The sequence below is a fragment of the Dipodomys ordii genome, unplaced genomic scaffold, assembly GCF_000151885.1.
Source record: "Dipodomys ordii isolate 6190 unplaced genomic scaffold, Dord_2.0 Scaffold14, whole genome shotgun sequence".
NCBI lineage: Eukaryota > Metazoa > Chordata > Mammalia > Rodentia > Heteromyidae > Dipodomys > Dipodomys ordii.
This window is the reverse complement of record NW_012267230.1, coordinates 10,464,413-10,492,085: the sequence shown is the minus strand read 5'-3', so window position 1 is coordinate 10,492,085 and position 27,673 is coordinate 10,464,413. Positions and strand designations below refer to the sequence as shown.

At 58.4% G+C, this 27,673-nt stretch overlaps 1 protein-coding gene across 2 annotated transcripts; it reads left to right on the top strand.

Moving 5' to 3' along the window:
• The first annotated feature begins 4,300 nt into the window (after positions 1-4,300).
• Positions 4,301-27,527, top strand: Ciita (class II, major histocompatibility complex, transactivator). Of its 2 annotated transcripts, none has more exons than XM_013011599.1 (20): positions 4,301-4,483; positions 10,087-10,230; positions 10,413-10,508; positions 11,713-11,775; positions 11,919-11,999; positions 13,696-13,740; positions 14,554-14,703; positions 14,945-15,088; positions 16,127-16,282; positions 16,702-16,770; positions 18,156-19,800; positions 20,368-20,526; positions 21,176-21,247; positions 23,350-23,430; positions 23,811-23,903; positions 24,174-24,260; positions 24,679-24,762; positions 24,867-24,950; positions 25,981-26,077; positions 26,836-27,527. In XM_013011599.1, the coding sequence occupies exons 1-19, from the start codon at positions 4,432-4,434 to the stop codon at positions 26,054-26,056; spliced, it is 3,381 nt and encodes a 1,126-aa protein (XP_012867053.1). In that variant the 5' UTR covers positions 4,301-4,431; the 3' UTR covers positions 26,057-26,077; positions 26,836-27,527. The 2 variants fall into 2 exon arrangements, with proteins under 2 accessions (XP_012867053.1, XP_012867052.1); XM_013011598.1 differs by having other exon boundaries at positions 16,127-16,291.
• The last annotated feature ends 146 nt before the right edge of the window (positions 27,528-27,673 follow it).

Below are 27,673 nucleotides of genomic sequence, written 5' to 3'. Positions count from 1 at the left end.
AGCCAGGGAAGGGGGAGCTGGGAGAGAGGGGTGGGGTGAACAGTGGCTAAAACCTGTGCTGGAAGCTGGACAGGGGCTTCTGCCGCCCTGTTCTGACTACCGTGTGGCCAAGGTCATGTGGCCAAGCCCCTCTGAACCTCTGTTTCCTCCTCTCTAATTTGGGGTCATTAAAAAAATAAATAAATCTCAAGTGGGAATGCCAGTGGCTTACCCTGAAACCCTAGCGACTCAGGAGGCTGAGATTTGAGGATCACGGGTCGAAGCCAGCCTGGGCAGAAAAGTCTGTGAGATGCTTATCTCCAATGAACTACTCAGAAAAAGCCAGAAGTGGTGCTGTGGCTCAAGTGGTAGAGCGCCAGCCTTGAGCATAAAGAGGCTCAGGGACAGCGCCCAGGCCCCGAATTCAAGCCCCAGGACTGGCACACATTCACAAAAATCTCTTGGGGAATAATCTCCAGACTTCAATAAGAAGGGAGCTGGGCAGGTCTCCAGGCTGGGCTTCGCATTGAGAGTTCACAGCTCACAGGAGAGCAGCCAGCAGCCATCGATAGAAAATAACCAGGCTGCTGGGTGCTGAGAAATCAAGCATGTCTGCCGCCTCCATAACGTGGAGACCCTGCTGGGTGCAGAAGGCAGGGCTGTGTGCCCAGGAGCTGTGCATGTGTAAGAAATGAGGCAGCATGCCCACTCCCCAGACTGGCACACCCCATCAGCACAAGGGCTGCAACTCAAACAGCATGCATGCCAGCCCCAGCTCCCCAATTCCCAATGATGCAATATGAACCTTGCCCGGAATTCCTCACATGGAGGAATCTCCATCTGTTATGTGGAGATGGCTCCAGGCCTCAGGATCGCTGTTCTGAGGACGCAGGCCAGCGTGCATGGACAGGACCAGGCCCCAGATGGCCTTGGGTTTGCCGGTGGACGCAGAAACCCTGGGCTGTCTTTAGCCTGTCTCCCCCAGGAGGCCCCAGCCTGACTCTACGAATATCTTCTGATTTTCTTCCTCTTTACTTTGCTGCCTTGGGGTCTCTGGGGTTCCTCCTGGGAGACTATTCTAGAACACAGGACAAAGGCTGTCTCTAGTAGGTCACCTGATTTATTACAAGGGGAGAGGCACACTTCAGGCCCTCAGCTCTCTCTCTCTAGCTTCCTGCCCCATTGGGCAGGGGGGTGGAGGGGGAGGAGAGGAGAGGAGGAAGGCTGTGTCTTCCCAGAGCCCACCCAGCCCTCCTCAAGGGAGCTGGGAGGCAGGAAGGACTCTCTTCCCCCATCCCCGCCCCACTTCCTTCACTCCAATGACCCACACTAGGAGAAGCTCCTGTCCCGGAAGTTGGCACTTCCCTGGGTTTTCCCCAGCCAGCCAGCCCAGAACCACCAACTTGGCAGCCCAACTGGCCCAGCCGCAGATGCCTTGGGGCTTTCTGTTCCCTCTCGGCCCTTACCTGGGGCAGCTCACCTGAGTCTTTACCACCTCCTGCCCAGCCATCTGCCTGTGTGCCCACCTGATCACAGCCCCTTCTCCACAGATTCCGTCACCGTGATGGTCCCATTTTCGCCTCTTTTCTCTTTTGGTGGGACTGGAGATCCTTGCTCTGCCACACACACACTCCTCCCCAGCCCTTTGGCTTTAGTTTTTCTTTTAGGGAGGGTCTCGTGCTTTGGCCTTGGGCCTTGGGCCAGGCTTGGACACGATCCTCCTCTCTCCCCTCGTCCTGAGTAGCTGGAATTACAGTGTGTACCACCATACCACCACTGACACCCACACCCTCCACTCATTCCAGGCTGGTGCTCTACCACTTGAGCTACACCTCCACGTTTGGCTCTTTGGTTATTTGCTGGAGAGGAGAATCTCAGGGACTTTCCTGTCCAGGCTGGCTTTGAATTGCGGCCCTCAGATCTCAGTCTCCAGGGTTACAGGTGTGAGCTATTCTGGTTCCTTCTTCTTTACTTGGAAGATCTACTTAGTACCCCATCTCTCCTCGGGGCTTGGGGGAGGACTCCACCTTGATCATGTAGCACTCCTCTCCTTGGTAGTCAGATCCTGACTTGACCAGGAAATCTGGATCCTCGGGGCAAGGCTGCCTCCAGCCCCCTGGCTTAGGGAGTCAGGATAGTGCTGACTTTGCTCCCAGGAGGCCTGGGCTCTGGAGAATGGCCACCATTTGGGCAATGGGAGGTCTTTCGACAGTGAGGAGGCCTCGTGTCACATCAACCCTTCCTCCCTGCTCCTCTCCCCCCATCTCTCCATCCCAAGAGTACCCCAAGCTGGCTCCTTCTCATACCAGCCTCTACCCTGACATAGCTGCTTTGTTTGGAACCAGGTCCTGGGTCATTGCTCTTTTAATCAAAGACTGTTTCTAATTGAGTCTTAATGTTTCTCATTTGTCTGTCTACTTCCTCTGAGAGACCTCTGAAATGCTCACTCTACAGAGATAGGCACCCAGTCATTTCATACATGGAGGATGGGAAGGGAGACCAGATGGGAAGGGAGGGCTGTGGTGTCACACACACTTGCCCCCCCCCCAGCAGTGTTTCCAGCAATAGTGCATACAGGCTCCCCAAGCATCATTTGTCCAGTATCTCCCTGACAATCTGTGCTTGTTCTGTAAGCTCCCTGCTTGTACAAGGCTCCCGTCTGTCATTCATTTTCAGAGGAAATTTTACATCCCACCATGAAGGGGAAGTAAGTGCCCGGTGACAGAGCGACACTATTCACTTCTAGCCAGATGTTGCTGACTGCTGGAGGACTTGAAGAAAAGGGAAGACCTGCATTAGAACATCACACTTGTAATCCCAGCTACAAAAGAGGCAGAGATCGGGAGGATTGAGGTTTGAGGCCAGCTTGGGTAAAATGCCTAAGAGATCCCGTCACAACCAAGAAAGCTGGGTGTGGTGCTACAAACCTAGCTATGTGGGAAGCATAAACAGGACAATTATAATCCAGGCAGGTCTGGGCACATATATATTCGACACCTTTTTGAAATGCCTAAAGCAAAACAGTGGAAGGTGTGTCTCAAGTGCAAAGCCCTGAGTTCAAACCCTAGTACTGAATCCTCCCACACACTCCAAACCACAGAAACTAAGCACCGACAGAGACTTTCTCTACCCAATCAGGAGGATAGCGGAGACCAGAAGCTGTACTCTGCCCTGTGTGAGTCAGTATTATTTAGCATCATGTCTGCATGCTGGTGATAGGCTAAGTTCACATTCTGTGTGTGTGTGTGTGTGTGTGTGTGTGTGTGTGTGTGTGTTCAATAGCTTGGAGTTAAAAAATGATATCTGGGCTAAGCACTGGTGACTCACGCCTGTAACTAGCCACTCAGGAGGCTGGGATCTGAGGGTTATGGTTCGAAGCCAGCTGGGGGCAGAAAAGTCCTGGTGGAGACTCTTTTTTTTTTTAATTTTATTTTATTTTATTTGTGAACATACTGTACAGAGGGGTACAATTACATGGGCAGGATAATGTGTACATTTCTTACCAAGCATTGCAGCCTCTTCCTTTGTTTACCCTTCCCATCCCTTCCCAGCCTGCCCCCTCCCCCCATCCCAATCCTTCTCCTTCCCCCCTCCCCCTACCCCCTTCCACCCCCTCCCCCGCATCGACGTTGTAAAGCTCGTTTTGGACATGACAACTTGTACTTCTCATTGTTGCATCAGATCCACCTGTATCCTTAAACACCTGGTTTTTCCCCATCTGGTGGAGACTCTTATTTCCAATGAACCACTCAAAAACTAGAAGTGGCGCCGTGGCTCAAGTGGTAGAGTGCTAGCCTTGAGCACAAAGAGGCTCAGGGACAGACCCCAGGCCCTGAGTTCAAGCCCCACAGCTGACAAAAAAGTAAAAAAAAAGATGTCTGCACCACTGGGGACCTCCAGGGAGATTGAAGGTGATTTGGTATATGGCGGTTAGGACAGGAAAGTTCCGAATCCACTCACCCCAGCAGAATGTATGGCCTAACCGTACATTACTGCCCCCCTTCTGCCGAGAACAGTATACATGGCAGCTGGCCTCTGTGTGCCTCCCTGGTGACAGTCACTTCAAGAGTGTCAGAGTGCTCCAGGTCCCCACCACCAGACAACTGGCAACCTTGTGTGGTCACCCAATTTGGTCCACAATGAGGAACTGAAATTAACATCAGAGGCCCGCAGAGGGTTAAGGGAGCGTGGGCAAATTAGGGGGTATACAGACACAGGAAATCTGACAGTTTGAGAATACCTGGCAAGGACAGAGTTTTCTGTTGGTCCCTTGCTTACTTCCTTTGCACGCTGGCTTAGCTTGGCTGTGGGGCTCCTGACCTGTGTGAAGGGAGACAGGCTAGTGATGCGTTCCCCGCTGCTGCCCTGGACTTCAGACATCCTTGGGGGAGGCCTGCAGACAGGGAGGGGTGCCGACTCCAGGCACCACTTCCTCCCTTCGGGTCTCAGACCATGCGCTGCCTGGCTCCATGCCCTCTGGGGCCCCACCTGCCTGAACCCCAAGGTAACTGGGTGGGGAGAATGTTGGAGCTGAGCATGCATCTTCATTTAGAGTGAGGTCTCCGGCACACCAGGCCGGATGAACAGAGACCTTGCTGTGAATGGAAGGGTGCCAGTTCAAAGAGTTCAGGTTCCTCTGAGAGAAGCTACAGGAAGGTGCAAATCCACGGTCCCCCCCCCCCACTAAAGGGGCATTGGGGTCAGCCAGCGCTCAGACTTTCAAGGGTGTGTGTGTGTATGTGTGCGTGTGTGAGCATTGCTGGCTTGGTTAAGGCCAAGACCAAGGTCCTGTGGCTGTTGGGTCTTGCCTTTTAATAAACAGAGTGCCTCTCTAGGGTGAGACCTCTGCTTATCTTTGGGGAAGCAGGAAACCCCCAGGAGTCAGCCTTGTGGTGTGGCTGGTGAGTATCTGGACCTGGTCACTGGCCACCCACCCTTTCCACAGTCCCCAAGTGGCATTTGAGAACCAGAAGCCAGGGAGCAGAGGAGGAGAAAGCATGGATGGATGGCACTGACATCCTCTATCAGCGGGGCAGCTGGCTGGATGCCCGGCCCTCCTGGCTGGGTGTGGTGTGCCCTTCAAGTAGTTGTTAACTAGTGTTTTGGTTTTCCTCCACTATAAAGTGGCTAAGGAGGAAATCCTGTGTTCGGGCTCAAGGGTAAGAGATCAGAGGTCAAGCAGGGTGGGTGTTACCACCGAATATCACTGGGAAGATATGGTCCTGGTATTGATGCTGCGCTGCGTGGTTGGAAGGGGTGGGAATCCTACCTCCCAAGGAGGAAGGACTGACTCCGATCCAGGTGTCACTGCCCTCCACCATGGCGCTGGGCTGGGGAGCCACGGAGCCTTGCGGGAGCAGTGGCTGGGTACCATGGAGACCTCCTCCATCCCCCATCCCAAGCCCGGCTGTGAGATCGGACCCGGGGGGGGGGGAGGTGGAGAGAAGGGGGAGGGAGGCAGGAGAACCCGGAGCGCACGCGCGGTGGAGTCGGCACAGCCTGGGATTCCACGAAGCCGCTTCCTTCGGAGAAAGCACGTGGGAAGCAGCCGCCCAGCCCGCGCGCCAGCGACTCCCACTTGGCTCAAGCCCTGGGGCGGTGCAGATGTAAAAGTGAAAGAAAAGCGAGAGGGTGGAGGGAGGTGGGGAGGGGAGCAGGGAGGTGGGGAGGTGGGGTGCCTAGGGACGGGCCGCCCCAAGCTCACCCAGCCCCGGAGCTGGCGGGGGACAGAGGCCACCGGCAGCACCGCGTGCGCGCGCGCGCCTGGAGCCCGGGAGCGCGGTAGGTGACCGAGGTCCCCTCCGCAGGGCCCAGGTGGGGCTGGGAGTGGAGGCGGCGGGCAGCTCTGCCCGAGGGCGCGCCGCGGGGCCCGGGGACCCGGAGATGGGGGTGCCCAGGCCGGCCCACTCCGGGCAGCAGCCGGGAGGGAGCTGCGGGGACCGGAGGCGGCGGCGGGGACAGGCTGGCGGGAAAGTGTGCAGACACGGTGTGGGGACACGGACGCAAGGATGGAGCGGCGGGACAGACGCGCGCTTCGCCAGCCCCGGCCCCGCGTGCCCCGCACCTGCAGGGCGCCCCGGGAGGGGGCTCCCGGAGGGACGCGGGATGGGCGGCGGCCTCGGTGGCCGGTGCGGGCACTTGAGCACAGGGACCGAGAGCGGCCGCGGCCCGGCGGCCAGAGGACTTTGATACCCTCACCTCGGACCCCTTTGTGGAATGGCGAAGGGGGCTCCCCCAAAACACTGCATCCGCCTCCCCTTGGGGTCTGAAACTGCATGCTTAATGGAGACAGAGACCCTGAGAGGCTGGGGAGGGGGTCGTGGGTCCCCGCGGGTGTCCCCGAAAATCAGAACTGCAGCCACTAAGCTAGCTTGGTGTACTTCAGACCTCCCAGTACCGCACCCCATGGGCGCTGGGGGGGACACGGCTCGGGGGGACACAACTTAGTGGGGGCATGGCTTGGGGGGACACGGCTTAGTGGGGACACGGCTTGGGGGGGACACCGCTTAATTGGGGCATGGCTTGAGGGGACACAGCTCGGGGGGACACGGCTTAGTGGCGACACAGCTTGGGGGGACACGGCTTAGGGGGGACACAACTTGGGGGGACACGGCTGGGGGGACACGGCTTGGGGGGACACGGCTTAGTGGGGACACAGCTTGGGGAGACACGGCTTAGTGGGGGCACGGCTTGGGGGGACATGGCTTGGGGGGACATGACTTGGGGGACACAGCTTGGGGGACATGGCTTTGGGGGGGACACGGCTTGGGGCGACACGGTTAGGAGGCCCAGGGCCTCTCTCCAGGCAGTCAAGAGCACGCCCTTCGGCAGGGAGCCGTCGGCGGTCCACCTGTGTCCTCAACAGGAAAGACGGCCCCCACCTGGGGGTGATTAAGGAAAATGGGGCTTCTTGCCTTTGCGCCGGGGTGGAATAGAAGGGAAAAAGAAGCGTTCAGAGTCACTATCCAAACTGTAGTTTCCAGAAAGCTGACAGCGTGAGTGGGAAGGGTCCCTGAGAGGCTTGTCCCCCACCCACCCACACACCCTGGACCCTGCCCCCTGCTCCGGGCTCCACCCCACTCTCCAGGCCAGGCCCCGCCCCCAGCCTCCAGGCCCCACCTCGACGCTCTAAGCCCTGTCCCCAGGCTCCAGGCTCACCCCACACCCAAGGCTCTACCCAGGCTCCAGGCCCCACCCCATACTCAGGGCTCTCCTCTAAGCTCCAGGCCCAGGATTTGGTGTGTGTGTGGCAGGGGGAGGGAGGAGTGGTTGGGAACCTGGGGCTTAAGCCACCTTGGTTGGGTGATTTCCAACATCGTCCACTGAAAGCTACTGAGTCCAGGGAGTTGTTTTTGCTTCATTTTGGCCAAGCCTTCCTAATACGCAATTGGCAGGGACAGGATTAGAACCCAGGTATCCTGAGAGCCCACTCCAACGCCTGGGCCATCCCTGGTCTCCTAGCTACAGCTTGTCTCCCTGCTCTCCTGTCCCGGGACCCCTCACCCCTACCCTTGCGTTCCCAGCCTGGGAGTTCCAAGATCTCCCAGCTTGTTCTGGAGGAGGAGGGCGTCTGCAGCCACCACGGGCTTTGCCCAGGCTTTGGAGGTGGCCACCTGCTATCTTTGTGGGGCTCTGACTTCCAGGTGGCACTTGGGGGGGAGGAAACCAAATCGTCTCCCATGAAGCCATTCCATCTCAGCCTCCTGAGTAGCTGGGATGACAGGCGTGAGCCACGGCACCTAGTGGGTTCTTAGTGTGGTGGTGCAGTCCACCCCTCACCTCCCCAAACTACTGGAGGGGGGTTGCTCCGGGCTCCCCGTTGGCGGTGCATATTCCGTGGGCTGAGACAGGTGCGGGAGGATCTAAAGTCACCACTGCCATTGCGTGAGAAAGGCCTCACGGCCCCAGAGTCCCCTGCGCCCGGTCCCCACCCATTGCTCCCTCTCTCTCTCCCCAACCTCTGACCTTTGGCTTTCCAGCCCAACTTGAGGTTGGGGGGGGGTCAGGAAGCATGCAGCTTTCCAGATGGGTTTCTCTCACGTGGGGGGAGCTGTGATATGACTCTGTTCTCTGTGAAGCCCCTGTGGGGGAAACCAGGTTCTGTCCTTTAACTGAGCCACTGCTCAGGGAACTGAGATCCTCGTAGAGTTTTGCTGAAAGTCTTTTCTCTCCTGTGACCGTCTTATCTAACGGATGGGGACCCCGGAAGCCACAGAAGGTGCTGCGGCGTCCAAAAGTCCAGCAGGACCCAGGTCACAAGTGTCAGGGCTCCGGTGTTGAGCCTGTGCCAACACATGGCTGTGACAAGCCAACTCCTGCCCCGCCTTCCTGCGAATCAAGGTCAGGGACCGGCACCAATATTGATTCTATTTCCAGCTTTCCTACGCTGAGGTCACTTCCTCCTGCCATGGGCATGAGCAAGCTAACTGAGGCAGAGTTGCCAAATGCCAGTAGTTGAGTGTGTGTGTGTGTGTGTGTGTGTGTGTGTGTGTGTGTGTGAGAATACTATACTGGGGCTCAAACTCACTCCTTGTATTTGCTAGGCTGGCACTCTTCTACTGAGCTACATGCCCAGACTCTGATTTATTTTTCAGATAGTCTTAGGCCTAGATTCTCCTACCTACAGCCTCCTGCACAACTGAGATTACAGGCATGCATCACAGCGCTCACATTATTGATTGAGATGGGGCTTGCTAATTTTTGCCTGGACTGGGATTGCACACATGAGTCACTATGCATAGCCTGGCTATGCCAGTATTCTTAAGAGTGCTGGGACTGGAGAGGGTGGGTAAGGTAGCAGGCTGGTCAGTGAGGAGCGATGCTGTAGCCCCCCCCCATTCCCAGACAGTGACTCTCTTAGCCATCTTTTAATGTGAGAGGCAGCAGAGCTGGGCACCCCAGACTCCCCACATATTGTATCTTTAGGGCTCCTGCTCTGTCCACCAGGCCGGCCCTTCCCCTCCCCTCCTGTGGATCTCAAGCCCACTACGGGGTGGGATGGGATCTAAATCTGCCACCATCCATCCTGCACCAATGCTGCAGCAGCGCAGAGCCAGAAGGGCCAATCCAGGGCTCTACGCCATGGGGGCACACCCAGGTGCCAAAGGGCCACACCTATGGGCAGCACGGCCAGGCAACAGGCAGCGAAGGACTGCAGGGGGCAGTGACATCTCCGTCCTCAACCCACTCTTCAAAAGCAGGGGGGTGGGGGATGGTTCCAGTATGGGGCTTTGATGGAAGAACACCAGACGCCAAGACCTAAGCAGATGTCAGCATGATAAGCAGACAGCTAGGGCGTGTGAACAGGTCTGACCCAGGAACCCAGAAGGCTGATGCCAGTGCCCCCTGGCACAAGGAGATTTTCTTTAGCTGCGTGCCTACAAGAACTACAAGACTGGCTCCTTCCTTCCTTCTTTCCTTCCTTCCTTTTCCTTCCCTTCCCTCTTCCCTTTTCCCCCTCCCTCTTCCCTTCCCTTCCTTCCTTCCTTCCTTCCTTTCTTTCCCTTCTTCCATCTTTCTTTCCTTTCTTTTTTTGGGTTGTTTTTTTTTTTTTTTTGGAATCTGGTTGTGGGGCCTGAACTCTGGGCCTGGGCGCTGTCCCTCAGCTCTTCAGCTCAAGGCTAGCTCTCTACCACTTGAGCCACAGCGCCACTTCCGGCTTTTTTCATTTTGCTTATGTGGTGCTGAGGAATCGAACCCAGAGCCTCAGGCACGCAAGGCAAGTGCTCTACCACGGAGCCATCTTCCCAGCCCCCCTTCTTTCCTTTCTTTTTGTGCTGGTACAGGGGCTTGAACTCAGGTCCAGGCACTGTCCCTGAGCACTTTGGCTCAAGGCTAGCCCTCTACCACTTGAGCCGCAGCTCTATTTCCAAGCTTCATGCTTTTGATTTAATGGTGGGGAAGCTGAAGCCCAGAGAGGGTCAGGAACCTGTCTAACGCCTTCCAGCCAGGATGCAGCTCCAGCTCCTCTTCCACCGCCCTGAGCAGAAAGGAGGTGCGGAAAGAGAACCCAGCCTCCAGCCCTGGCCGGCTGGGAGCAGCTGTGGGTGTTGATTCTCGGCATCTCTCCAGCCCGCTGTGAGATCCTGGGTGTGTCTTTCTTCCCAGGCAGTGGGCAGCCAGGCACCATGGAGGTGGGCCTGCCAGAGGGCGGGTACCTGGAGCTTCTCAACAGTGACACAGACCCCTTATGCCTTTACCACATCTGTGACCAGATGGACTTAGCTGGAGAAGAGATCGAGCTGTGCTCAGGTGGGCCTCCCTCCCCCCGGCCTCGTCCATCTGTCCCCACCCCTCAGCCTGCTGCCACAGAACGCCCCACCCAAGGAGGAACCCGGCGCCAGGCTCTGGTCAGCACCAGGGACAGCTCCTGCGCCTCCACCCTCCGCCTCAGCCATTCTCCATTCCAAAGGCTTTCTCTCTCTCACTCCCAGAAGCCGATCCGGAAACCATCAACTGCGACCAGTTCACTAGGCTGCTGTGTGATGTAGAAGAGGATGAAGAGGCTGGGGAGGCTTACGCCAACATTGGTAGGAAAGCTTCCCCAGCCCGGAGCAGTCATCTCGGTACCCCAAATACAGCTCTCTACCATGTCCGTGTGTTAAATGGGGGTCACCATCCCCGCTATTTGGAAGATGACTGTGAAGCCTGGGGTCCAAGTACCTAGAGAAGGCATTTGCTGAGAAAACACTTGCTAGGCGTCGGGGGGGCCACCCCACGGCCTCCACCACCGTCCCCAGCCTCACCCCGACTCCGGGCCTCAGCTCCCCCCATCCTCCGTGGCTCCCCCTCACATCAAGCCCGAACTTGCCCCAACGTGACACATCTACACCATCACCTGTGCTTCGATTTCTGAAACATATCCTGAACACCTTGCCTCCTCCTGTCTCCTCCTTCCCACTAAGCCTTCCACTCTTCTCCCCACATACTCTGCCCTGTCTGTTAAGGCTTCCCTCTAGGATCTCTTCCTCCAGGAAGCTCTCTCTGATTGCCCCTATGCACTCCTTGCTCCGCCATGACTCCTGTCTTCCCATTGGCTCTGAGTCATAATCATCCACCGTTTAGGGAGTGCCTGCTAGCTACCCTGCTGAAAGCCTCAGACGCACAGTGACTAGCCATCACCATTCCATACTATGTATTCTTCCGCGCTATGTATTCTTCCTGAACACATGAGGAACTTGGGCCCCACACCTGTTAAGGAACTGGTCTAGGGTTGCCAATGAGATAGTAAGGACCAATGGAGAATAGAGGTGGAATTTGAAACTTGAACCCCATGCCAACTCTAACAGCTCTGCTTTGCACTGCTTTCTGTCTGCAGGAGAGTTTTCGTGGCCATGTACCATGCCTCATGCCTGTAATCCTAGCTACTTGGGGGGGATGGAGATCAGGGAGACCATGGTTTGAGTCTAGGCTGGGGGGGAAAAGCCCAGAAGACTCCATCTTAACCAACAGGAGGCTCACCATCCAGGCAGCCTAGAGAAAACCTTGCCTTTGTCAAGCCAAACCTTGCCTTGACAAATAACCAATGCAAAAAGGGGCTGGAGGCATGGCAAGTGCAAAGGCCCTGAGTTTAATCCAACTGACAAATAAATAAATGTCCAGAGACATGCATCGAGCCCGCACTGTGTGCCAGGCCTGTAGAGATACAGCTCCCTGACGTATAACTCAAGGCCTGGCACACAGTAGGGTTCTGGGAGACTTGCTGACTGACTATGTGTTTCCTTGTCTGGTCAGCGGAACTGGACCAGTATGTGTTCCAGGACTCCCAGATGGAGGGCCTGAGCAAGGACATTTTCAGTAAGTTGGGGAGAGGCCCTGCATTTCCTTCCTGATCCTGGGACGCACTGTGGATCGGATCACCACTCCTCTGCAGACATGGGCTATGGTGGCTTGTCACAGCCCCCCAGGGCTGTGAGATCCCTCTGGTTTCTCTTCCGCAGTAGAGCACATTGGACTAGACGAGGGAACATGTGAGAGCGTAGAGGTGCCGGCCGAAGTGGGAAAGCGAAATCAGAAACGATGTGAGTAAGGCCCTGCCCAGCCCGGCCTGGCCCCTTCCTTGGCTTTAGAACCTGCTCAGGCTCCCAGTTGCTCGTTTGTGAAGTACTGCCCACCTCCTCTGGAGTTGGGACCCCTGCTGCCTCAGTTTACCATTGGTTAGTAGTGATCCATGGAGTAAAGAGATGGCTCAGGAAGCCTGGCCACTGGTTGGGATCAGCCCTGGTTGTCTGGCCTTTAAGTTCTGGCTTCTCCTTCACACTGAATGGTCATTCACCTGGTGTCTGAGGGAGGACTCTTCAAGCACAAGTGTGGCAAGAGTTGAGTGCAATCCTGAACTGTGTGACCAGGGCCTGTATCTCTCAGCCTCTTCCCAGCCTCCCTGCCTCCTTAGAACTTCCCCCACAGCATCCAGCCACGAGATCAGACCCTTCCCACTTCTGATTCACCACAGAGGAACATCGCGTTCCAGCCTCACTGAGTTTCTTCTACCCACCTCCCAGGGCTTCCTGACTGCAGGGCCTTTCCAACACCATTCTCACTACCTGCCGTGCCCTTCTTCCCAGTTCTCCCTATGGCTGGCTCCCATGAGATCCATTAGGCCACTTCCTCTTGGAAGCCTTCCCTGACCACACTTCCACGCGGAGTATTACAGTTCTGTAGTGGTCACTGTGATAAGAGCTGTTTTACTGATTGCCTTCTACATAGTTCCTGCACGCTTATTAGTACCCTCAGCATCTAGTACAGTGCCTGGTGTGCGGTAACACCCCGATCGCTCAGTGGCAATGTATGTAAAGTAGGATAATCGGAGGGCTCCTCTATGCCCGGCCACCTGTGACCTTGGTGTCTATGTATTTACCATGCAACCCATGATTCAGATACATGCTAAAAGATGTCAACTGCAAAACATACTCAGTGAGAGCAAATCTTCCTCCGGTCCCTGTCTCTCACGGTCCCTCTTCAAGGTGGCCAACGCCACCCGTGTCCTTTCTGCCTTGCCATTGATATTCTGTGCATCTAGAAGCTGGCTTGCTTTTTTACATTTCTTCTTCTGCAAATGGACACATTTCACCTGCTCGATTCTACACAGCGGCTCTCTTCCTTTAACACGGCTGGGAGATCACAGGTGGCAACCCCGGGGGTCCACTCCAGGACCGACCCCCTCCCCCTCCCTCCCCCCTCCCAGCATGTGCACCGCTGGTCTTAGCACTGCCGACCTTTGCACTTTGGGCACAAGGCAGCACTTTGGGTGCAAGCGCTTCCCGATGCACTTCCGGCCTTAGGCTCTTCTGCCCTTGGCACTTCCGGCACGTGCAACATTTTGGATCTGAGCACTTCCGGCACGTGCACTCCTGGCCTCGGCACTTCCAGCATGCGCAGCACTCTGGGTACAAGCACTTCCGGCACGTGCAACATTTTGGATCTGAGCACTTCCGGCACGTGCAGCCCTTTGGGTTACGAACACTTCCGGCCTGTACGGCCTGTACGTACTTCCGGCTGTAGCCCCGCCCTTCACTGCGCCCTCCTTAGGGCTCGCTGGGTGGCAGCCGGAAGGGGCGGGGCTTTCCGGCCTTGACCCCTGGTGAGCTTCCACCCGGGAGCGCGTTCCCGCCCTTGGCCCTCCCTGGACCCCCGCACCGGGGCACAGGGAGGCCCCGCCAGCCTGCCGGGGCTGTGGGACCCCCGTGGCCGGCTCTGACCACCATGTTCCCTCCTCAGCCCTCCCGGAGGAGCAGCCCCTGGACCCGAAGCGCAGGAAGCCAGGTGAGGAGACCCCCCCCCCGCCCCAGGCTGGGCCTGCTGCTGGCACAAGCAGCCCAGAGAGGCGAAGTCTCTAGTTGAAGATGGCCCAGCCACACAGAGAGGGCAGGATTGCAGCCAGGTGTGGTTCCCCAGCGGAGGGGAGACCTCGCTTCTCCCACCCAGCCTCTTCTTAAGGCCTTCAAGGCAGAAGGACTTGCCCTGGTCTCACCCCATGCCCACCATCTCCACCAGGTGCATCCTCCTCCTCTTCCTCCCTTCACCCCCAGTTATTACTGCAAAGGTAGCAGCCCAGCCCTAGCAGTAAGCAGAAGGCTTTTGAAGCCTGGTCTTAAAGCACCCACGGTGATGAGGAGGTTGTCACAGGCCCTGGGTTGCTTTGGATCTGACAGGAAGGCAGCATCTAAAGCTGAAGCCCTGCAAGGACTCATCAACTGGTTAGGAGAGGTGGGGTGTTCCCAGTCAGGGGCACCCAGCACCCAGTCACAAGTCCTAGCTGGGGCTTTCTTCAGAATAGCCACTGATCAGTAGGTCAAGAAGGAGACAGGTGGGCTGGGAATGTGGTTTAGTGGTCGAGTGCTTGCCTAGCATGCATGAAGCCCCGGGTTCTATTCCTCAATACCAAAAACAGAAAAGGCCAGAAATGGCACTGTGGCTCAAGTGGTAGAGTGCTAGCCTTGAGCAAAAGAGCTCAGGGACAGTGTCCAGGCCCTGAGTTCAAACTCCAGAACTGGCAAAAAAAAAAAAAAGACAGGCTTTTCCTTTGACTGCCCCCTCCAGGTGTGTCCCCCCAACACTACCCCTTTCCCCCCACAGCTGAGACACCTGCTGTGCCCATCCTGACTGGCAGTTTCCTGGTAGGGCCAGTAGGGAGCAACTCTCCCCTGCTCTGCCCATCACCTGCTCTGTTCAGCCAGGAACCAGTACCAGGCCAGGCACCCCTGGAGGGAGCTGTCCAACTGACAGGTATGTTTGGGGGAATCTCCACCACTTGGGGAGCTCACCTACCAGCCCTCTCCACAGGATGCCTTGTCTCCGGCCAACCAGCTACTGAGTGCTGGGTGCCTGGGATCACCTTCCCAGGCAAGATAGGCACAGCTGTGGTTCTTGGGGAAAAATCAGAGCTCTCAGTGAGAGTCAGATGCCCAGCACATTGTCACAAAAGAGAATGATGAAGACCCCACCTCACTGCCTTGGTCTTTTGCAGCGCTCCCCTCCGGATCCTCCATGAACTGCTTCCATCTTTCTGCCGGACCTTTCCAGTTCATCTCAACTCTCCCTGCCCTGCCCCAGGGGTGCTGGCAAATTTCAGAGTCTGGCACAAACATCTCCGGGATATTTATCTATCATGGTGAGGAGTGTGTATGTGCGCGCGCGCGTGTGTGTGTGTGTGTGTGTGTCCCTCAACCTCTCCCTCCTCCACGTCAGCTGATTTTCTGATCTTATTCTCCCCCATCCTTCTCGTGACTCTTCCTCCCCAGCACACCTTCCTCTATTTCCATTTCCCCAAACTCAGAACTGTACCATGTAGCTCCCGGAGGTGGTTGGGTGTGTGATGCCTGACCTTTAGGAAACCACACGATTTTCAAGTTGAGACATCCACACATGCCCAGCAACAGCTGGGCATAGGTTGCTCATGCCTATAGTCTTAGTTACTCAGGAGGCAGGAAAGCCCATGAGACTCTTACCTCCAATGAACCACCAGAAAAACCACAAATGATGCTGTGGCTCAAATGCTAGAGCACTTGCCTTGAGCTGAAGAGCTGAGGGACAGTGCCCAGGCCCAGAGTTCAAGCCCCATGACCACCACCCCCGCCCCCAAAAAAGAATCTAAGCAAAAAGAGATACTTGAAGAATTAACTCCTTTAGTATGCCAGTGTGAACAGTTTGCTGTGCAAGGTTGCACAGCAAGGTTTCTCTGATTTGTCTTTTTTTTTTTTTGCCCCTTCCCCACCCCAGATCAGTAAAATGGCCCCAGCTAACCTGCCACACCCTGACAGTTGTAGGCAATGCAGGGAAGGCACGTCCAGGCTCTTGGCTGAGGTGGGCAAAAGCTTCTGCTCAGGTCAGAATGTCCTTTGATGTTCTGTGAGTGCAGAAAGGAATCGCTCCTGACCTGCAGCGAGATGAGCAGGAAGAACACCATAGGAGCGTCAGCCTGGCGTGCCCTGTGAGGTGCTGTGTGCATCTCACAGATGGGAACCCTGAGGCTCTGGGAGCCAGCCGTCACTCCAGAGCGCTTTCCTCTGCTTTGTCTTGAGAGGCCTTCCTTGGGAACTCTCCCTCTGGGTGTGCCAAGCCACACAGCTTGCTTGAGATGAGGGTGGACCCGAGTGGCTTTCTGCTTGGGTCCCCAGTGGCTCTCATACCTTGTCTACTTTCAATGTAGGTGACATACCCCAGGCCAGCCAGGTATTTCCTTGCCCTGGTCCTCCTGTTCAGAGCCTCCCAAAGTCCCCAGAGCGGCCAGGCTCCACCAGCCCCTTTGCTCCATCCACGGCCGACCTGCCCAGCATGCCTGAAGCAGCGCTGACCTCCCGTGCAGGTGTGACAGGTAGGAAGCAGGGCTGGGTTCTGGGGCGGGCCACGCCTCCGGAGGCTCCACAGACTGAGTTGCCTGCATTAAGAGGCAGCTCCTGTTTGGGGCGACCAGTGGGAAGGCCTCTAGAGCAGAAGGTGTGGATGGGTTTGGGGCGACACCGTGTGGTGAGACAGTGCAGCCTCCAGCAGAAAGCTGACCCGGGGCTCGTCTTCAGAGGTTACACATCCCACTTCTTATGCCAGTGCTGGGGTTTTTCAAACCTTCAGAACAAGTTGTGAGAGTAGAGCTGTTGGCAATAAAGAGGCCAGCCATGGCCAGGCCATCACCTTGTGGCCTAGACTTGGGCTCTGCCCTTGGGACACTCAAGGCTGGCTGGAGGCCCCCCCCCCAGCCCTAAATGCCACCATCTTCTCTCTCTACAGAGGATGACATGTCGCCCTCCCCACACCAAGGGGCTGCAGAGGTCTCTGTCAGTCTCCCAAAATGGCCCGGTGAGTGGTGGTGGGCGCCCTCTGTCCAAACCCAAATCTGGCTTCATGTGGCTCCTTCAAGCCATGCTTGCTGAGCTCTGGTTAGCCGATTCACATAGTGCTTGTGAGCCCTGAGGGGCTCATGCAACCAGTGCTTGCTCACTTCTGATTGGCTCCTTCACCCAGCATTTACTCCGCTTTGACTGGCTGAGTCCCTCTCATTGTCGCTTGTTGACTTCACTGCCATCATTTCAGCATTCATGCTGTCACTCACTTGAGCAGCAGGTGCGGAGACCCTGCCCCTCAGGAGCCCTCGCACCTGAGAGGCCCTGGCCTTGGTTGTGTGGTGGGGGTGTGTGCAGGGCTGAGAGAACAGAGGAGGGATGGTTGTTGTCAGAGCAAGTAGATGAAGGAAGTCCATGGGTGCAGAGCGATGGGAGTAGGCAAGGAGTCAGCAGGGAATAAGAATGGTGAGCAGGCATGGAAGCGCACCTCTGTGACTGCGGCACTCAGGCTGCTGAGGCAGGAGAATCATACGGGGGAAGGGGAGACACACACACACACACACACACACACAGAGGGAAAGACGCCAGGGCAGAAAAGCTGATGAGGCCCTTCTCTACCTATCTGAGTAGAGAGGCGAGGGCCTGCCACACTGGGTGGCATGGGAGGCTGAGAGGAGGAGGATTTCAGCTCCAGGCTGGCACAGGCAGGAAAGTCCTTGAGACTTCATCTTCATCAGGGGAGGCTGAGTGTGGTGACAAGTACCTATGATCCCAACAATAACAGGAAGGCCTGGAGGAGGCAGATGGCCGCTCCGGTGTGCTGGGTGGGACGCTAGACCTTATCTCAAAAGTAAACCAGAGCGAGGCACCGGGGGCTCATTCTGTGACCCCCCCTTCTCATTGGGAAGGCTGAGATCTAGAGGATCTTGATTTGAGGTCTCCACACACACACACACACACACACACACATTTCCATGCAGAAAACTTTTCTAGACTCCATCTCCAAAACAAGCAACAAAAAACGAGGGCTGGAGACGTGGCTCAAGTAGTAGAGTGCCAGTCTAGCAAGTGCCCAGCTCTGAATTCAAACTCCAGTACTGCCAACTCATGTAAGACTAGTAATAACAGTAATAATAATAATCGATGAAACACAGGGCCAGAGCGTCGGAGACATGGCTTAGTTGTAGAGTGCCTGCCTAGCAAACCCCAGCTCAAATCCTAGAAGTGCCAGAACCTTCCCCCAAACCAGGAGTGGCCGAGGATGAGTAAAATATGAACGAAGGAAGGAATGCACTATCCATGAAAACTGAGAGGAGCAAGAGGAGCTGGCAGGGGAAGGTGGCGGGCGGTGCTGTCCACGCGCTTCCGGTTCTGACACCACGTCCCCCCTGTCCTCGGCAGGGCCCGTGGAGCAGTTCTGCCGCTCTCTCCGGGACAGGTACCAGGCTGAGCCTGCGGGCCTGGATGGCCTCCTGGTGGACGTGGACCTGGTGCGGGCCAGGCTGGAGAAGGGCAGCAACAAGAGCCAGGAGAGGGAGCTGGCTACCCTGGACTGGGCAGAGCGACAGCCGGCCCACGGGGGTCTGGCCGAGGTGCTGCTGTCCACCAGAGACCGCCGACAGCCGCGAGAAACGCACGTGATCGCCGTGCTGGGCAAAGCCGGCGTGGGGAAGAGCCACTGGGCCCGGGCAGTGAGCAGGGCCTGGGCGTGCGGCCAGCTCCCCCAGTACGACTTCGTCTTCCACGTCCCCTGCCATTGCCTGGACCGTCCGGGGACCACGTACCGCCTGCAGGATCTGCTCTGCCCCGCGGGCCTGCACGCACAAGCCCTGGACGACAGGATCCTCAGCCATATTGTGAGGCGGTCCAACCATGTCCTGCTCATCCTGGATGGCTTCGAGGAGCTCGAAGCGCAGGACGGCTCGTGTGGACCCGTGTGCTCCGAGCCCTGCTCCTTCCGCGGGCTGCTGGCCGGCCTGTTCCAGGGGAAGCTGCTGCGGGGCTGCACGCTGGTCCTCACGGCGCGGCCCCGGGGCCGCCTGGCGCAGTGCCTGAGCAAGGCCGACGCCCTGTTCGAGGTGCCCGGCTTCTCCGCCGAGCAGGCTCTGACTTACCTACGGCGATACTTTGAGGACACGGGGGCGACCGAGGACCAGGAGAGGGCCCTGGTGCTTCTGAGGGAGCAGCCATTTCTCTCCAGCCACGGGCACAACCCCGCCGTGTGCCAAGCCGTGTGCCAGCTCTCCAAAGTGCTGCTGCGGGCGGGCGCCGAGGCCCAGCTGCCCTGCACGCTCACGGGACTCTACGTGGGCCTGGTGGGCCCCGCCGCCAGGGACAGCCCCCCGGGGGCCCTGGCCAGCCTGGCCGAGCTGGCCTGGGAGCTGGGCCGCAGGCACCAGAGCACCCTGCGGGAAGACCAGTTCCCCTCGGCCGAGGTCAGGACGTGGGCCGTGGCCCGGGGCTTGGTGCGGGCCGCCCCGGGCGCTGTGGAGGCCGGGCTGGCCTTTGCCAGCTTCCCGCTGCACTGCTTCCTGGGGGCCCTGTGGCTGGCCCAGAGCAGCGACATCAAGGACAAGAAGCTGCCGCAGTACCTGGCGCTCACACCCAGGAAGAAGAGACCCTATGACAACTGGCTGGCCGGCGCCCCGCGCTTCCTCGTTGGCCTCCTCTTCCAGCCTCGCGCCCGCTGCCTGGGAGCCCTGCTGGGGCCGGCCGCCGCCGCCGCCACCGGGGCGGACAGGAAGCGGAAAGTGCTCACGAGGTACCTGAAGCGGCTCCAGCCCGGGAAGCTGCAGGCGGCGCGGGTGCTGGAGCTGCTGCACTGCGCCCACGAGGCACAGGACCCCGGGATCTGGCAGCACGTGCTGCAGGGGCTCCCCGAACACCTCTCCTTCCTGGGCACCCGGCTCACGCCCCCCGATGCCCACCTGCTGGGCAGGGCCTTGGAGTCCGCAGGCCGAGACTTCTCCCTGGACCTCCGCAGCACTGGCCTTGACCCCTCGGGCCTGGGCAGCCTCGTGGGACTCTCCTGTGTCACGCGGTTCAGGTGGGGGCAGGCCGTGGCGGGGCGGGGTGCACATGGGGTGCACAGACTCCTTCCACTTAGGAAGCGGCCGGGGTGGGGGCGTTCTTCCCCGCAACACGTGACGTCCTGCCCCACACCAGCCACTGAGTCATGTCTGGCTCGGAAGGCTGCGTTTCCTCCCTCCGTTCCCCCATCCCTCACCCCCGCACCGCCCTCTCCACCCCTGTTCTCTTCCCTCCCACCCCACTGTATTCGGCCCCCAGGCCCGTCTCCACAGCCCTTCAGCATAGTCTGTTCCCCTCCGAATGAAGTCTGAATCCCTTCATGCACCCATTTAAGTCCTCCAATCTGCTTGAACACGTCAGCATATTTCCCCAGAGAAAAAGACTGCTCCCCCATTTCCTCCTAGCCATATTTTACCCAGAATGTAGCAGCGAGCTTCCTAGTAGCCAAAGGGAAAAGGGGAAACGAAACCACGGTGAGAGTTTTGAGAAAGGAAGCAGCAGTCAGGGTTGGAGTGGTCCTGGAAGGTTTCTGGAGGAGGAAGGAAAGGTCCCTGCGCCTGGGTCTGAGGCCCTCCCTCCACAGGGCCGCCTTGAGTGATACCACCGGGCTGTGGGAGTCGCTGCGGCGGCGTGGGGAGACCCCGCTACTCTGTGCGGCGGAGGAGAAATTCACCATCGAGCCCTTCAAGGCCAAGTCCCTGAAGGACGTCGAGGACCTGGGCCACCTGGTGCAGACCCCGAGGTGAGGGGTGTGGATGGGCGGGGCCCACGCTGTGCAGATTGGGTGTGCCCCGGCTCTATGCCCCTCCCCCTGGGCACCGCCGGGCTGGGGTCTCAGCAGCAGTGGCCACTGAAGCACAGGTGCTGCCGCGCTACCCCTCTCCCCATTCAAAACCCGCTACCATCTGGCCTGTCATCCCAGCTGCCTGGGAGGCCGAGATCCCGAGGAGCGTGATTTGAGGCCACCCCCAGGCAAGTGAGTGAGACCCATCTCAACAAACAAGCTGGACATGGCAGTCATTCCCGAATCTCGGGAACATGATAGGTGTAGGAAGGAGGGTCAAGATCCCTGGCTAGCCCTGGTAAAACTAGAGACCCTCCCTGAAAACTAAGTAAAAGTGAAAAGGACCCGCCAAGTAAAGCGCCTAGTTCCAGCCCCGGGTACTGAAAAACGACCGCAGCCCAGAAACACGCTGGAGCCTGCCATGCACTGAGCGGCCCAGGACCTGCTCAGGGCCTGCTCTGAGCCTCTCCCTGAGCCTTGCGGCCCTGAGGCCCTCCTTCCTGGTGGAGGTCAGCGGCAGCCCAGGGAAGGCGGTTGCCCTGGGGGATTTGGGGCACGCGCAGGGCCCAGCCTGCACCCCTGACGTCCCCGCTGCTGTTCCCTGCAGGGTGACACGTTGCTCCGACGACCCGGCCAGGGACCTGCCTGCCGTCCGAGACTTGAAGAAGCTGGAGTTTGCGTGAGTGGGGGCTGGGGTCTTGGGTTCCTTCTGCCCCGGGAGCTGTTTCCGGCCAGCAGAGACTTGGGGTTCCCAGAGCCTTTCCTCCCCTCGGGCCGGGCCTGCCTGGCGGGGACCGGGCTTGAGGGGCAGAGTGGGACGCGAGCGGTTAGTGCCAGTTACACCTGCATCCCACTCATTCCTGAGTTGGCTGGCTCTGCACACGCGTGTGCTTGCTCACACGCATACACAGGCTATCCTTCTCCGGATGAACCGTTATCTCCTCATTGTAAGAATAGGACACTGAGGCCAAGGGAGAGTAAATTGTTTCCCAGAGTGGTCAAAGTCATGTATGCCTGGCTCTGAGCTCACTCATAAGATGTAAACTCAGTCTTTGATCCTGGCTAGGAAGGGTACAGCAACTCATGCCTGTAATTCCAGCTACTTTAGGAAGTGGAGCTTGGGAGAGTGGAATTTTCAGTGCAGCCCTGGCCCCCCCCCAAAAAAGTTCCTGAGACCCCCATCTCAACCAACAGTCCAGCTACTGTGGTTCACATGTCATCCCAGCTACACAGACATAGGAAAGAGAACTGGAGTCTGAAGCAGGCCTGGGCTTCATGAGATTCTATTTGAAAGATAGGTAGAGCAAAAGGAGTTGGAGGCATGGCTAACGTGGCCAAGGGCCTGCCTGCGTTCAAAATTTTAAAAAGAGGGGAGGAAAGAAAAGGGGACAAGGGAAGAAAGAGCTGTCCCCCCACGGGTGATGAGGTGTGGGTCCCAGGCCCTGCCGCTGGGCCTAGTCCCGGGCATGCCAGTGGCCACATGAGGAAACTGAGGCCCAGCCAGGCTGAGTGGCTTGCTCGCTGTGCCCAGTGGATGGCAGCCCCCCCATCACTGTCCCAGTGCCCCCAAAGCCAGGTGCCTCCCTCCCTCCCCCTCCCCCTCCCTCCCTCCTTCCTTCCTTCCTGTCTATCTGTCTTTCTTTTCTTCCTTTCTGCCATGGGAATTGAACTCTGGGCCTCGTCATTGTCCCTCAGCTCTTCAGCTCGAGGCGAGCGCTCTACCTCTTGAGCCACAGCGCCACTTCCAGTTTCCTGGTGGCTCATTGGAGATAAGAGTCTCTCGGACTTTGCTGCCCGGGCTGGCTTTGAACTGTGATCTTCAGATCTCAGCCTCCTGAGTAGCTAGGATGAAGGTGTGAGCCGCCAGCGCCCGGCCTCGCTTTTGTTTTCAACAGCAGATGAAGTGCCACTTTTGTGTGGGGATAAAAATATCCCTGAGAACAGGAAATGTCTGCACACAGTCTCTGAGAGCCCTTTTGGGCTTAAAAAAAAACCAAAACCCAATAAACCGTGCGCTTTGCTCGGAACTGCGCTCCGGGGAGCAGCAGCCGCGGGTGGCGCAGCCTGCCACCACGCCACCACACCTGAGGCTAGATGCCCTGGAAGCTTCTGTCTGAGGAAGGAAGGATGTGGGCACCCCACGGACCTCTTAGAGCTAGAACCCCAATGGGTCCCCGTCAGGGTCCCCTGTCACCAATATCTCCCGTGTTCTCACTCACTCACTCCACTCCTGGATGGCTTTGAACCACAATCTTCAGCTCTGAACCTCTGGAGGAGCTGGGATTACAGGCATGAGTCACTGATGCCAGACTCCTTATTGTTGTTTTTTTTTGTTGTTCCCCATGAAGTCTGAATGTAAACTCTGGCTCTGACTTAGTATGAGTTAGTCTCTGTTCCATGGCTTCCCTAGCTATGAAACAGGGCGGGGTGGGGTGGGTGGGGTAAAAAGAGTCTTTACTTAAGGCTACTAGAAGACTCTTCCTGTGCCTGGCATAATGTATGTCCCACAAAGTCGTCTTTGTCATTAAGATGCAAAGGCCCTGGGCTGGGGGCGAGGGGGGGCGCGCCTGTGGCATTGCCAGGGCTGAGAATTGCCTTGGTGCAGGGTGAAGGCCGAGAATCCAGCCGGCCTCTTGGGGAACTTTGTGGGATCTGCTCCAGGCAGGTGGGGGGGGGCAGGCGCAGGTGGGGGGGCTGGAGGGAGGGCACAGTCTAGCCTTCCTGACTTGTCTCTGCCCCCTTGGGTGGTATTGAAGAAGGACCCTATTCTTTGCCTCCTAGATTGGGCCCCGTCCTGGGTGCCCAGGCCTTCCCGAAGCTGGCGAGGATCCTTCCCGCCTTCTCTTCCCTTCAGCATTTGGAGTGAGTGCCCACTCTCCCCCCCCCACCCCTCACCCCCCATCCCTGCCCCAGGGCCAAACCCCCCCTCGGGACAGCGCGCACAGCCCGCCCACCCCAGGGAGAATGCGTGGGTGCTTCCGTGACCTCCCCCGCTGCTCTAGTTCTGGAGCGGGGGGAGGGGGCAGAGGCAGGGCCCCACCTCACAGTGTGGTTCCAAGCTGGGCTCCAGGGCTGCAGGCTGGGCCTCGTCCCCTGGCCGGCCAGCTGGTGCCCCTGGGTGACGGAGGCCTACTCCCCGAGGCTCATGAGGGAGCGATCAGGGCAGGAGGAGGCTCAGGTGGGACTGGCAGGGTCGGGGGGCTCCTGGGCACTGGCTGACACCCCTGTCTGATGCCCCCCAGCCTGGACTCCCTGAGCGAGAACAAGATCGGGGACGAGGGCGTCGCGCAGCTCTCGGCCACCTTCCCATGGCTGAAGGCGCTGGAGACGCTCAAGTGAGTCCTCCGCCAGGCATCTCCTGCCCCCCCCCACGGGAGCCCCGAACTCGCGTTGGGTCCTGCCACCCTCCCTTCCCCCTCCCGCCAATCACACAGGCACCCAGCTGTCCATCTGGTCATTGCTCACTCTTTCTGTCTGTCTGTCTGACTATATCATCTGTCACCTACCTATGGTCTTACCGATTGAGGTTGCAGGCCACCCCGGGGGTGGACGCTGGGGTGCAGGCACACACAGGGGCCTCAGCCTCCCCTCGCGGTGTCCCGCAGCCTCTCCCAGAACAGCATCACCGACGTGGGCGCCTGCCAGCTGGCGGACGCCCTGCCCGCCCTTGCCGCCACCCTCCTGAGGCTCAGGTGAGTGGGGCCCCGGCTGGCGCAGGCGAGGCCCTGGGGCTGCCCTGGCGATGCACACTGCACCAGCTGCCCCCGCCCTGGACACAGGGCCAGCAGCCCCCGGGCCAAAGTCACCTGGTTCTGGGGCCCTCGTTTCCCATCTGGAAAGGGGGAGCCATCCCAGTGGCCGGGAGGAAGCTCTCCGCCCCCGGTGGTAGATCGGGTGTGGATGCAGGACAAAGCTTTTTCCTGTGGGAGAGGGTGACCCACACACCAGCCGGCACTGGTGCTGCCCCCTGCTGGTCGATCTTGGTATAGCACTGCTTGCTTTTGAATTGATTTGTCCAGCATGGGAGGGGCCCCCCCCCCCCCCCGCTACAGCGGGCCCCAAGCCCTCCCCCCGGCACTCCAAGTCCTCCCCACCTTGTGTCTTCCGCAGCTTGTACAATAACTGCATCTGTGACAAAGGAGCCGAGAGCCTGGCACGCGTGCTCCCCGACATGGAGTCCCTGCGGGTGATGGAGTGAGTGCGGGGGACTGAGCTGGGGGGGGGGGCTGGGGCCTCCAGGGGCCTCAAGGGAAGGGCTGGTCCCAGGGCCAGGCCTCAGGATTGCTTCCTCTCCCCAGTGTCCAGTACAACAAGTTCACAGCTGTGGGTGCCCAGCAGCTGGCCGCCAGCCTGAGGAAGTGCCCCCACCTGCACACGCTGGCGTGAGTCTTGCTGGCCCCAGGGCCGTGTGCGGTCAGGGTGCGCTGCTGGCCTCAGTTTCTCCACCTGGGAGACGGGGGCGGGGCGGCGTGTACCCCGGGCTTTGCGAGCTTTAGTCAGGACGGCACTCACTTCCTCCTCAGTGCTTCCCGGGGTGCGCTGACCACCCCGCTGCCCCTTCCCAGGCAGGAGGGCTGCGCTTGCATGCAGCTCGCACACCATTTAGGGGGTTTTGTGTAGTTCAAGACAGGGCTGTGCCAGCCCCGGGATGACTGAGGCTGGCCTAGAACTCCCAATCCTGCTCTAGCGTTTTTCTGGTTAACTGGAGATACCATCAAAGGTCTTACTGAATGTTCTGTTGATTATGCAATAAGAAAAATCGTATACTAAGTAAATGTTCTGATTAATCAGAGCGCCCCTTCAGGTAGGGATTGGTATTGCACGTTCTGCGTGACAGTACAGAGGGGGAAGGAATGGACCTGAAGAGCCAGAATCCTGTCACCAATGTGTCACCACAGTGTCTCCTGTCCAACCCTGACACCAGCACTTTAAATCTCCTCTGGTGTGGTACTGGGATTGAACTCAAGGCCTCCTGAATACTAAGCATTTGCTCTATACTCTGGCCCAGGCCCCCAGCCCTTTTGTTTAAGTTTTGCTTCAGAGACAGGGCCTCCCTGTCAGAGCTAGCCTTTATCTCCCTGCCTCCGCCTCTGCGTGCCGGGCTCACATGTGTGCTCTGCCGTGCTTGACGACACTGCTTCAGATACCTCTCAGCTACTCACTCACGGTGTCTTCTGCCCGGAAGGATGGGCCTTGTAGACCCATTTTATACGTGAGGAGGTAGGCACAGAGCAGTCATGAATACCTTTGAGGTCCACAGCAAGTCAGTAACCGGAAAAGGACCATTGGTCTCATAGGCCTCTGCCTTCTGCTCCCACCGCAGTCTGTGGCCTTCCAGGGGGTTCTGGGCTGGGTGGGAGGAAGAATGGGGTGACCCCCCTCCTTACCTGGTACCGGCTCCCATCCCCACAGCATGTGGACACCTACCATTCCCTTTGGCGTCCAGGAACATTTGCAGCAACTGGACTCGCGGATCAGCCTGAGATGACCTGGCTGTGCCCTGAACAAGGTGACGGGGGTCCCGGGGAGGGCACCACAGGGGAGGGCCCCGGGTTGCCGGAGCTCAGAACGCAGGCAGAGAGGGCTGGGGCCTCGGGGAGGCGGGGCCTGGGCTCCGCACACACGTGGAGGGGTCTCCTGTCTCCAGCCGGCTCCTGCAGCTCTTCCCCCGCTCCCGGGACTCCAGGCTCCCAGGCTGTTGGTCACGGTCAGGCTGAGGGACTGGAGGAGGACAAGCCCAGCTGGGCATGCAAAGTCCTGACTTCCTCTATTGTTGTTTGTGATCAGGAAGTCCTTCCTCTTTTTTTCTTCTTCTACCCGGTCCTAGGGCTCGAACTCAGGGCCTGCGTACTGTCCCTGAGCTTCTTTTGCTCAAAGTTAGTGCTCTACTTTTTGAGCCACAGAGCCACTTCCAGCTTTTTTTTTTTTTTTTGAGGGAGGGAATTCATTGGAGATAAGAGTCTCATGCACTTTCCTGCGTAGGCTGGCTTTGAACCATGATCCTCAGATCTCAGCCTCTTGAGTAGCTAGGATTATAGAGACATGAGCCACTGGCTCCTGGCTTGGGAAGTCCTTCCTTCTGACTTAAGTCATTCCTGCTGCTGTTTGGCCTCTTGGCTGCTTTTGTTGGTCCTGGATTTACTGCTGACCTCTGAGTTTCCCGCTCCCCTAGGAAGACGACTGTCCCCTCTCCCTGTGTTCTTTATAGTCACTCCCCGCCAGTGCCAAGGCCCCCCTCCCGAAGCTCCTGCCTTGCCTCTCTCTCAGGGCACTGACCACACTGGACTTTGACCTGAGGACTCGCACGCACGGCTGGCTGTTCTCTGGGCGCTGTCCTGTGAACCTCCTGGCTCTCAGTCCCCACTGGCTCAGCGTCGGCGCTGCCCAGCTGCAGAATGGACCCACGTCTGGCTCTGCCGGCAGACCTAGCCTGGCGCCAGACTCCTTTGATCCCAGGCAGATGCCAGCTCTGCTCAGCTGCTCTGAGCCCCAGCAGGAGGTGGCACCTGATAGGCTCTGCAGGTCGCGCTGGAGGCGGAGCCCTTCCCCGTGAGGGCACTCCAGCAGTCCCGGGCAGGCCAGAGCGAGAGACCGAGGCAGCCACACGCCTGCCTGCCTAGGCCTCAGCCTGGCAAGCGCACGTTGTCCATCATCATTGACCCCAGCCAGACACCCCGACAGGCCCCGCTTGCACTCGAAGGGACCCATGACCGCCCTGGCCTGCTGGTCCCCAAATAACGATGGGGTTCCATGGCAGCTGCTAGGTCTGGCCAGAACACTGGACCAAAGCCAGGAAGCAGAGAACAGTACACTACTGGAGGCAGGAGATGGCCGGCCCATCTCCCACATCTTCCCTTTCAGACCTGGCCGGCAGGTGTGGCCTTGGGTTTTATGCCTTGATTTCCCTTTGGGGTACCTGCTGTGCTGGGTTTAATGTGAATGAAGTCGCCTGCCTGTCAGGGCTGAGCGCATGTGCAGCGGGGCAGGCCTCACGGGGCCGGCTCCCCTGTGCCCAGGGCGTCAGCCGGGCCGCTGGGATCCAGGCTGTAGTCATGCAAAGGCCTCTTGGCCTGTGTGGGTCAGCAGCCCAGGCCCCAGATGGCCC